Source organism: Sylvia atricapilla, chromosome 3, assembly GCF_009819655.1.
Source record: "Sylvia atricapilla isolate bSylAtr1 chromosome 3, bSylAtr1.pri, whole genome shotgun sequence".
In the NCBI taxonomy this organism is placed as follows: domain Eukaryota; kingdom Metazoa; phylum Chordata; class Aves; order Passeriformes; family Sylviidae; genus Sylvia; species Sylvia atricapilla.
Genome location: NC_089142.1, coordinates 108,504,401 through 108,515,746, shown reverse-complemented (window position 1 = coordinate 108,515,746; position 11,346 = coordinate 108,504,401). Strand labels below are relative to the sequence as shown.

The following is an 11,346-nucleotide window of genomic DNA, read 5'->3' as shown; positions in this document are numbered from 1 at the left end:
ATAAATGGTGGCTTCCCTCTCTGGCAGGACCTGAGCTGAAGAGCAAGATTGCTCTTGGACTAACCCTGTAAAATTCAATGACACTGTGGGAGCCCACCTCGATGGGGTTGGATATTTAGTTGATGTGCCACTGGACTCCTCATTTTCACAGAGGTTGTGAGGAATTTCATCTGCAGGAAATGCACTGGTGGCGCTTTAGTTTCTTTATCTCAAGTGTGCCGCTGCACCGCTCTAGGAGTGGGGAGGGGCCAAGGGCTCATTTGTGGAGCTGGAGGTCTGGGTGGCCACCTCCAGGTGTGTTTGCCCTCCAGTTTATGAGACCTAAATACACCTGTCTCCAATTCTCTCTGCAATCACCGAGATGCTTCCCAGCTGGTGAGGTCAGGTGGCGCTGGGGGTGCTGTGGAGCAGGCCTGAGCACAGGGCAGGATTCAGTCAGTTCTTGTGCTGAGGAGACACGGAGCACAACCCAACCTTCGGGGATGGCGCTTCGGAGGCCTTTCCTCCGTGTTCCAGCGTATTGCCTCCATGGAGCTGGATCTGCCTTGGTGAGAAATCTTTCTGCGGGGAAGGTGGGGGGCCAGGGCTGAGGTTCTGGTGTGGGCGAGTGTGCTCGGGGAGCATGTGATAGGTGCTTCAGGGTTGTTTTTTGGGGCCTCAAGGAAAGGGATGGCAGGGCAGAGTTGCTGCCCTAGTAGTTCCAGATCAAAATAGACTGAGACAGGACAAAGGATAAGGACGAGGTGTTTTATGGCCAAGAGAAGACTCTGTGAGCTTATTTACATTTAAAATAAGAGAGGGGCAAACCTACAAGACCCTGCTGATACCAGATCAGAGCACATGCAGGCCTTCAGACCAACTACAAACACATTTCTTCCGTCTAATGCTCGTTATCCTAATATAGAAAGCTCCCGGAGATAACGCTGTGCTGGGCATACAGTAGAGCCTATGCTCCAGGCACAGGGAGTAAGTGTTGAGGCAAGAAATGACTTTTTCCTGGCATGACCCACTAAGATTGAGCTGGAATGGCAATTAGAAGTTGAAGTGCTCATTTAATGTCAGTGATGTGTAAACTACGTTGCCATTGTTATTTTAGTGCTGATTTACATAATTGGCATACCCTGAAGTCACACTGCACGAACTTTCAGCTCATGCTAAAGACTTGCAGGAAGTCATAAAATTAAGCATTATCTGCACTGGAATGCAACTGAAAAATAGCTCAACTTTTGAGGGATTTCACCTTGCTTGGTGTCCGCTCTCCCACTGTGTGCACGGCGGCGAGTGAAAATCAGGTTAGCGAGTGTTGGGAGCTGTTGGCACGAAGGAGCTTTAGCAGCTCTTTAATTACGCTGGTGCAGTTCTGAGGTGGTTTGTTTTGCTGGTGTGTACCTCCCTGGGTGAGCTCCTCATCCTACAGGGACGTCCTGCGAGAATTGCTGGAGTCGTGATAGGGAAGCCAAGGGAAGAAGGCCCATAGGAGGAATTACCCCAGCCCAAACGTGCTGAATTCCTGTCTCAAAACGGTGTTCTTCCTACACTCAAATGTTGTAAGATGGAGGGGAAAGGCCGCTCCCAAAGGAGGAGCTGGTAATGGAGCTGTCTCAGTTGTTATTGCTTTAAGTCCTCCTCCGCAGTTATTCAAGGTGTCCCAGGCCGGCTGTGCCTTTTGCAAATGAAGCCTCTGAGATACACTGGGGAGAGAGGTGGAGCGCGGAGCACTTGCCGGGAAGGCAGCGGGACCCCGGCTAACGATGGTGTGCCGATGGCTTTGCCTTTGATGAGGACCCTAAAGGCTAGGTATCGCATACCTATGCAGGGCCTGGCCCTACCGCAGGGCCCAGGCGGACAAACAAAGAGCTGGGGCAAGGGACACAGCCCTGCTCGCGAGTTACTCGTTGTGTCAGATTTGCCAGCGTCAGGAAAGGGATCGAGGGATGCAGTTGCGACTGGAGTCCGGTCGCGCTGGGCGTGGACCCGCTTTCTCCACCCGTGCCACCGCTGCCGTACCCTGCGGGCGATGCCACGAGCCGTGGAGCCGCAGGCCGGGGAGCGCCGGAGCGGCCGCGGCAGACCCCGGCCCCGCGGGGAGCGCGGCTCGGCCCCGGGGCAGGTGCGGGGCCGCGCTTCGCGCCGGGGTTGCCGCGCCGGGCGATCCGCCGCCGTTCCACCACTGGAGGGCAGCCACATCTTAACAAAAACCCCACCCAGCCCAACCCCTCCGCCGCCCGCACGGGGCTCAGCCCGCATCGGATGCGCCGCGGCAGCGCTGCGGGAAGGGACTTCTCCCGAGTCCGGGCACTTCTCCTTCGGAGAGGAGAGCGAGGAAACCCCCCGATTTCCAGCTCTCGGCCCTGGCTCGGGCAGCGGGCTCCACGCTCTGGTAGGGGGAGGAAAAATACCTAAGTACATATATGTATTTTTAAAGTAGTTCTAAAGCACCGGGATTCTCCCGGTACCTTACGTGACCTTCGCACCTTACCACCCCGGCAGTCCGGGGCACGGCGCTAATCCGATTTGCGGCGGCGGAGCGCCGGGGCTGTACAATGGGTCATTGTTCCACGTAGCCCGGTCCCGCTCCGCCGCTGCCGCCCGGAGCGGGCTGCGGGAGCGGGCGGCCCGGGGGTCTTTCCGCACGGGAGGAGGCGCCGGTAGCAGAGTTTAACGGGACGGCCGCCCGCCCCATCCCTCGCCCCGGCGGCACCGCGACCCGGGCGCGGGCGGCAGCCGCGGCGAGGGAGGGAGCGGGCGAGGGAGGAGGCAGGGAAGGAGCGAGGGAGGGAGGCGGCGTCTCCTTTAAAAGCCGTGCGGGGCCGCAGCCCGCTCCCACAGGGCGGCTGTGATTGGCGCGGGCCCCCGAGCCTCCGGGGTCGTGACATCGCCGCGCAACAAAAAGCCCCGGCGGCGGCGGCGGGCGGCCACCCCCGGCCATGGTGCGGTGCGGGGCCGGCGGGGAGCCCGGCGCGCTGCCCTAGCGCTGCACGCGGGACGGCGGACCGTGCCTCCCCACCCCTTTTTTTTTTTTTTTCTTCTTTTTTTCCCCCCTCTTTTATTTACCCTCCTCCCTCCTTTTTTGCTTTCTTTTTTAAGGGAGCGGAGACAAGTCAAGCTTCGTCTTGATGTTGCTGCGGAAGTCTTGGTAAATGTCCATCTGTCTGATGAGCGTGATGGAAAGGACATTTTTGAAAAGGAGCCTTTTAACTCCGTAGACACGTAGGGACCCACTCACGGGCAGGCACACACACGCGAGGAGGAAGAAGAAGAAGAAGCAACTTCACGATCGCTGCTTTTAAAAGGGAGAAGCTTTTTCCCTGGCTGGGACTTGCCTTCTGCCTCCTGAACCAGCTGCTAAAAGTATGTTTCCGAGCCGGACTGCACTTCAGGGAACTTCTATTTTCTGCTCGGCAGCTGTAGAGGAGCAGCAGCGAAGTTTGGAGTAACACCAAGTGATGCGGGAAAAACACCCCGAGAGCAGAACACCCTCCTGCAGACACAACCCCTGCTGCTGCACACAGGTATAGCTCCGGCGGTCGCAGATCTGCTGGAAGTCTTCTCCGCAGGATGACTCCGTGGGCCACGGTGGAGGTGCTAGAGCTCTGGAAGAGAGAGGGGGGACGGGACGCTAATCATAACTATTATTACTATTATAATAATCCAGCCCAAAGTTTCACGGGGGAGAATGTTATCCTGCGGGTTTGGCTAAGGACGTAGCAGGATACGTATTTTTCTCCTTCCCCTTCTTCCACTCGGCTGAGGCAAAACGGCTCTCCTTTTCCCTCCGCTGAGGGAAGCCGCTGCCCCGCCGCAGGGGAAGCGGAGCGGGCCCGAGCCGCCGTGGCTGTGCTCAGCGGGGTGTGCGGGGGGAAGCCCGGGGGTCGGACGGGAGCACAGCCAGCGGGGAGCTGCCTTTCCTGGGCAGCCTTCCCTTCCCTTCCCGCTGAGCGCTGCCGGCCGAGGCCCGGCCCGGCGCACACCTGCGCCCCGGCCCCGGCGGTGCCCCCGGCCGCGTCCCCTCCTCCCCTTCACCTCCGCGCTCCTTTGTTGCGGAGCGCCCGGCTCCGCTCCCCCGTCCCGCCCCGCTCCCTTTGATCTCCTGCCACGGGGATTTCGGTGCCGCCGCGCACCTGAGGCGGCCCCTCGGGGGCTCCGCCGGCCGCTCCGCGCCGGGGGCTCGGCCGGCCACGGCCCGCCGCCGGGCCGGGTCCCACCTGCGGACCGTCCCCGCCCGTCCCCCTCCCCGCTCCCCGGCGCGGTGTCCGCGCTGACTGGCTCCCATCGCCTCCTCCTCCGCGCAGGTTGATCATGGTTGCCGTGACCCGCTCGCTGCTGGCGCTGCTGCTCTGCCAGGCGCTGCTGGGCGGCGCGGCCGGGCTCATGCCGGAGGTGGGTCGGCGGCGCTTCAGCGAGCCGGGCCGCGCCGCCTCGGCCGCGCAGCGCCCCGAGGACCTGCTCAGCGAGTTCGAGCTGCGCCTGCTCCACATGTTCGGGCTGAAGCGGCGGCCCAGCCCCGGCAAGGACGTCGTCATCCCGCCCTACATGCTGGACCTCTACCGCCTGCACGCGGGGCAGCAGCTGGGGCAGCCGGCGGCGCTGGGCTTCCCGCTGGAGCGGGCGGCCAGCCGCGCCAACACCGTCCGCAGCTTCCACCACGAAGGTAGGGGCGGGCGGGGGCTCCGCGGGCCGCGGAGGGGAGGCGGGAGGGCAGGGCCGGAGGAGGAGCGGGGGGCGGATTCCTCCCGCCGGGACCGCGGGCTTCGCGCCGTGCGTGTGCCGGCCGGGTGCGCTGCCCGGCGGGCCGTGCCGCGGGGCTCTCCGTGCCGGCTCCCTTCTCCCCGTCCGCCGGGGCGCTCCCGCTTTATTGCCTTCTCCCGCTGAACCGGCGCGACTCCGCGTTCAGCCTTCCCGCAGATCGCTGCGAGGCTAGCAGGCAGGGAAGGCTCCCTAATGCGCGGCCGAGCCGGGCCGCTGCCTAGGTTTCTAATCCCTGTCTAATCCCCGTGAGAGATCAGTGAAGCGATCAATCGCGACATCCTCGGGAGCTGCCGTCGAGGAGCGCTGCAGGCAGACGCCCCGGGCTCGCGGTGCCTGGGCTGGTCAAAGCTCTTGCAGAGCTCTGGGCCGGCCAAAGCCCTCGGCCGCGCCCGGCGCTCACCTGCGAGCCGTCCCCGCCGGCAGCCCCCCGAGGCGGCGCTTCTGTGCGGCAGACCCTCGCCCAGCGGCCGGGGGCGCTCCCAGAGCAGCGGCTGTGCCTTTACCGGGCCCGTGGGGCGCGTGTCGCTCACGTGCGTTTTTTGGGAAGCGTTTCCCCAGGTCGTAATTGCTCCTGGCTGCGGCTCTCTCCGGTGCTGCCGTGCGGTGGCCCCGCTGCAAAAGTAATGAAAACGCAGCTTCCCCCTCCTTTTAGAGTGAAAGTGTGTCAAGAAAAGATAATAATTAGTTTAAGCTTCTAAAAGGGGGTGGCCTCTGAGAAGCGGTTGTGCTGTTCAGGGAATGGAAAGCGTTATCGTAGGGAAGTTGAATGGTGAAATGTAACTTCTCCTCATCCACGTTCCCCTACGCGGGCAGTAAAAACCCGGCAGATAACGGGGGAAAGGCAGCACGTGAGTCATTCGTGTTAAACCCAAGGGCCGGGGACAAGGGGCTGAGTGAGAGGAGCTGAAGGGCAAAGTTGGTGAGGTTTAGACAAATGCAAAAATCTGCCGTTGGAAGTAGTCGTATGATTAGAGCACAAGCTGATTTCGTTAGAAAATCAGTGTTATAATTGATACAGAATTTACAAGGAAATCACTGTGACTCATTTTTTCACTGAGTTCTCCTTGCACTAGTGATTTCTGGAGAGCAGAAGTTTTGTCTTGTGACCATTCAAAATATTTGCATATTAGCAAATACTGCTCTGGTCCTGAAATACCATAAGGCTGAGCCTTACCTTACTCAAAAAGTTGTACTGGATTCAATGGGAATGATTACACGACTAAGAATTGCTTATAGCAATTACGGCTTCTGCTCAGAAAGTGATTTTTTTTTCCTCTTTAGTATGTTTAGCACAAGAATTAAAAACCGCGAGGGAGGCTTTTTTGGGGGGAAATATTTTATCTTCTTAATGTCTGTAGCAACAATGTATTTGGCAACCCTAGGTGTATTGCACTCCTTCTGAAGCTCTGTTCAGTTATTGCTCAAAGGTGGGAATGGTCTGGAGTTCAGTGACTCCTTGAATGTTTGGTGGTTTTATAAACTTCTTGTTTGGAGGTGACTTTGTTTCGTTCTCTCTTTTCCACCCACCCCTATTTCAGCATTTGAGTGTTCCTGCTGTTCTTTATGGCCCTTGTGGGTAAATATTGGGGCGTGCTTTGTGAAGTACTGTTATTGGTGCTGAGCTCACTGTCTCTAGTTACAGACACAAAAATCCATACATCAAGGTGTGTAGTCACCTAAACTGCAGAGTAGTATTTTTCAGAATGGAGTTTAAGGGATTGATGTTAGAGGTGTATTCACAAAAAAACCCCCAAAAAACCACAAAAAAACCCCCAAAAAACCACAAAAAACCAAAAACAACCAACCAACCAAAAAAAAAAATCAGAAATGCAACAGTTACCCAAAGTCCTCCACCAGTTTTGATGAATCCCCAGTAGCTGCAGTGCTTGAGTTTTTCATTCATGTCCTTGAACTCCAAATAAATGCTGTGTATTTCTTGCTTCTAATGATAACTACCTGGAAGGCAAAGGCCACCAGGATCCAATCCAAATGTGTAACAATGAGTGAAGCATTTTTAACTTCGCGCTATACATGCTTGCATAAACAAACAAGAGAGACAGTGTTTTTTGCCTAAAAGTCTTTCAGGTCTTGTGTGTCATGTATGGTAGGTGTCATTTGAAAGCTGTCATCAGCAGATAGTCTTAAGAAATTTGATTTTTTTTATCTCAGTTTCTGATTTTTTTTTCCTTTTTTTCTCTTTTTTCTTTTCCCTGTTTAATCAAATTAGAAGTTTTGGAAGAACTGCCAGAAACAAGTGGGAAAACAGCACGGCGTTTCTTCTTTAATTTAACTTCCATCCCTAGCGAGGAGTCTGTCACCTCAGCTGAACTCCAGATTTTTCGGAAACAGGTGCACGGAGCCTTTGAGAACAACAGCAGCTACCATCACCGTATTAATATTTATGAAATTATAAAGCCAGCCACAGCCACCTCTAAGGACCCTGTCACAAGACTTTTGGACACCAGGTTGGTGCATCATAATGCAAGTAAATGGGAAAGTTTTGATGTAACGCCAGCTGTTTTGAGGTGGATTGCACATGGACAACCTAATCATGGGTTTGTGGTAGAGGTGGTTCACTTGGACAAAGAGAACAGTGCCTCCAAGAGGCACGTTAGGATTAGCAGGTCTTTACATCAGGATGAAGATAGCTGGTCTCAGCTGAGGCCGTTGTTAGTGACGTTTGGGCATGATGGCAAGGGACACCCGCTCCATAAAAGAGAAAAGCGTCAAGCGAAACACAAACAGCGTAAACGCCACAAATACAGTTGCAAAAGGCATCCGTTGTATGTGGACTTCAATGATGTGGGGTGGAATGACTGGATTGTTGCCCCACCAGGGTATAGTGCCTTTTACTGCCACGGGGAATGTCCTTTTCCACTGGCAGATCATCTAAACTCAACAAACCATGCCATTGTTCAGACTTTGGTCAATTCGGTGAATTCCAAAATCCCCAAGGCTTGCTGTGTGCCGACAGAACTGAGTGCTATTTCCATGCTCTACCTTGATGAGAATGAAAAAGTTGTATTAAAGAACTATCAAGATATGGTTGTGGAGGGTTGTGGGTGCCGCTGACACAGCAAATATATTAGACAAATGCAAAAAAAAAAAAAAAAAAAAGCTGACACTTTAATATTTCCCAATGAAGACTTTATTTATGTAATGAAATGGAAAGAAAAAAAAAAACACAACTATTTTGAAAATATATTTATGTCTACGAAAAAGTTGGGAAAACAAATATTTTAATCAGAGAAATATTCCTTTAAAGATTTTAAATGTATTTTAGTTGTACATTTTATATGGGTTTAACCCCCAGCACATGAAGTATAATGGTCAGATTCTTATTTTGTATTTATTTACTATTATAACCACTTTTTAGAAGAATAGCTAATTTGTATTTATATGTAATCAAAAAAGAAAAAAATATAGGGTTTGTACATAATTTTCCAAAATTGTAGCTGTTTCAATTGTGTGTATTTAAGTTGAAAAGAATACATGGAAGGTTACTATGGCAAAGTGCATAGCACATTTGCTTTCTGCTGTGCTACTGTTAAGGTCACAAGTTCAAGTCCAGAAAAAAGTGGATAATCCACTCTGCTGACTTTCAAGATTATATTGTACAATTCTCAGGAATGCTGCAGGGTGGGCTGTCCAATCCATGAGAACTGGCATCCTCTTTAGGTGGAACATTTGGATAAGAACCAGACATTGCTGATCTAGTATAAATACTGCTATTCCCAACTAATTTGCAGTGGGAATATAAGGGCCAATAGAAATCCGATGGGAGGTGGGGGAAGACTGAATCCTTTCGAGACCTACAGAAAAGTGAATGTTTGATGTTTCCTTTAAAAGTCCTTCCTTTAAAAGTCCTGGCCAAATATAAAATAATAAAAACTAAAATGTCACCCTTTTTTTTTTTGTGATTATCTATGCTAAAGAGGAATACTTGCCTAATTTGTACCGGCCCTTGTCTTTAACAGTTGGAAAAGCCTTGATACTTCCTCACCTCAGATGAGAGCTCACTTCTATGGAGTGTTACAGTGAAATTATTCTGCAATTTTTGCCCTACCTACAGCAAGCTGTTGTCATATGCAGCCTTCTCTCTAACCTCAGCTGATGGTTTTGCTGTTTGGCAGATTAGTCTCTCTTCATTTCCAGGGTTTTATGTTGAAAACCTTTTTTTTTTTTTTTTTTTTTTTCCCAAATGTTTAAATGTTTTGGATAATAAACCATAGAATACTGATATTTCTTTCTGAGAAGTCCAGTCTGTAAGAAAAAAACCAGTTCACTTTTGCAGTCATCACAAGAACAACTTGTGCTTGCATCATCTTCCTGGTTTTTCAGTCCTTCATGTAAGGGGCAAAGTGTGATTTGCAGTAGGCAAACAGCATTAAAGCTGATACTGATTGTGCCTGTTGCATGTTCACAGCTGGTGTGGCAGGCAGAGCCTGAAGGTGTTGTGTGAAAGCTGTGTTGAAATAGGAGAGCAGGAAAGGAGCTTAAATGGGCTGGTTGGTCACCCCCTGGAGCTCTCTTGTGGGTCCTGTTCTGGATTTGGTGAACTGAGGCTACACTTCCTGAAGCCACGTGTGCAATGGGCTCTGTAGGGACTTCCCTAAGTCAGCTCCGGGTATCTTTGGGGCCTCCTGATGTGTTGTTAATGAGTCCCTCTTTTTCCTCCTGGCCCTTCCCAAACTCCTCCTTTGTTTTACCAGAGTCATCTGGGATGCAGTGATGGTCCTAGCTAGATGGGTTGGTTACAAAAGCTAACTTGATGATGTCTTACAGGTCCTGCTGTAGAACAGTCCTTTACTGCTGTTCATCACAAAAAGCAGAGGATAGGAGAGAAAAACTAATTAGCTGTTGGCTTCTTCCATTATTTCCTTGTGAGCTTAAAAATCTCTTGGGCTATAAGGTTCTGTGGTGAGATAAAATGGATGTATTTCTTGGTACCAGCAGTATATTTTTAACAGCTGACAGAGAACAATCCACCACTCTGCGGTTAGGCTGTGCTGAATTTTGAGAGGTAGCTGCTGTTGGTAATGCTGATATTCGGTGGCTGGGTGGACAACATCCAGGTGCTTTTTCAAACCCTCGTGCTGTTTTGGTGGCTGATGTTTTTAGGGATAAAGCATCACATGTGCAGGAGTTTGGTTTGCCTTTTGGCTCTTGCCGGCTTTCCTGGTGCTGGGTGAGTTTGTGGCTGTTGCTTTGGCAAGGTTGTCAGTGCTGCAGTGGAGGTTCAGCAGGGATTTAGTGTTTGATGTGTGGCTGTGCAGTCAAGTCAGAGCTGTGCTACTGTACTGTAAAAGCTAAGCTTGATAAAGCTGACAAGTGCTGAAAATTTAATGATGAGCATGAAAAGTGTGATCCCAACCCTGTGAAATTGGTAAAGAACCCACAGCACTTCCAACCAGACCCTCAGCTCCTGTGTTGCAAAGCTGAAGTCTCACAGCTCCTTCATGTGTAACGAGACTGAGGGAGCCTCTTTACAGAGTGGTGACTGCTTTACTTCTGCTGTAAGGCATGAGAACACATCGATGCTGATTTTGTTGCCAAAAATTTGGCTACAGCACTTGTCTATGCATGAGCAGGAGCTGGCTCATGGCGTGGTGCCGCGTTCCTTGCACAGGCAAACCTCCTGGTGCTTGACAAGGAATTGCATCCTTTAGAAAAATACACTGGGAGGCCAATGTATCATTGTAAACTTACTGAGAACCATTCATTTCTGTAACTGCTTAGTCTTAGGCACAGAATCCTCAGTGCCATACTGATTTGGAGGAGGAAATGTGCAGGTGTCAAGCTCAGCACGTCAATAAATTTCTGCAGAACTGGTTTTGTAATGTACCTTTAAATCCTTAACCTCACTCTCTAGGCTGGAGATGTCAGAGCGCTGCACTAAAGACTTTGTTTAGGACCTAGAGTAAAAGAAACAGAACAGACTTTCACACATGAGTAGTAGGAGGCTTTCCTAGAGATCAGCTGGGTTCTTGAATTCTCCTAGATAAGGGTTGATGATCAGACAGCCTTTCTGAAAGGTTTGGGTTTCTGGCATCTTTTCAAAGTCTGGTGATGACTGCTAAATACTAAAGGTATGCTGTTACCACAGCACACTAGTACTTACTTTAGTTCTTTAGAACTTATTAGTATTATAGTGCTCTACAAGGAGAAAAGAGCTTTTTTCCTCTTAAGAGGAGAAAAAGCAAAACATTTTGAAGGCAAAACTGCCATTGTTACCCTATAGCTCTTAAACATTTTGCTTCTAGGCACTTATATAATCTATATAGGCAGAGATTGTGATAGATAATGTCACCCTTTGTGCATTTCAGATAAGCATCTCTCTAAACACAAATGTGATCAGCATGTCTCCTTGTCCTTTTGAGACTCAGTAGCAGCTTTGCTCGAGTGACTTGATAATTTTTGCGCAAAATTCAGTTGGACTTCTGAGCTCAGCAGCATGTAGAGGAGGATCTTCAGTAGAGGTAAGCTCTCCCGAGAGCACTGGCCATTCCCAGCGGGCAGGGGCTGCTCTGCTGGGCTCCCCACAGCCAGGGGTGACCCTTCCCTGCCCATCCAGGGGCTGGTGGCCACATCCCTGCT

At 51.5% G+C, this 11,346-nt stretch overlaps 1 protein-coding gene across 3 annotated transcripts; it reads left to right on the top strand.

Annotated features, from left to right (window-relative positions):
* Positions 1-450: 450 nt before the first annotated feature.
* On the top strand, positions 451-8,651 carry BMP2 (bone morphogenetic protein 2). Of its 3 annotated transcripts, none has more exons than XM_066316548.1 (4): positions 451-548; positions 3,088-3,512; positions 4,293-4,651; positions 6,977-8,651. In XM_066316548.1, exons 3-4 carry the CDS (start codon positions 4,300-4,302, stop codon positions 7,819-7,821), a joined length of 1,197 nt encoding a protein of 398 aa, XP_066172645.1. In that variant the 5' UTR covers positions 451-548; positions 3,088-3,512; positions 4,293-4,299; the 3' UTR covers positions 7,822-8,651. The 3 variants fall into 3 exon arrangements, with proteins under 3 accessions (XP_066172645.1, XP_066172647.1, XP_066172646.1); XM_066316550.1 differs by lacking the exon at positions 451-548 and adding an exon at positions 961-1,292; XM_066316549.1 differs by lacking the exon at positions 451-548 and adding an exon at positions 2,849-2,930.
* The last annotated feature ends 2,695 nt before the right edge of the window (positions 8,652-11,346 follow it).

Coding starts and splice junctions, on each gene's coding strand:
- BMP2 (XM_066316548.1), top strand. CDS start 4,300: ATGGTTGCCGTGACCCGCTCGCTGCTGGCGCTGCTGCTCTGCCAGGCG. Junction 4,652..6,976: donor CCGCAGCTTCCACCACGAAG/GTAGGGGCGGGC, acceptor TAATCAAATTAG/AAGTTTTGGAAGAACTGCCA.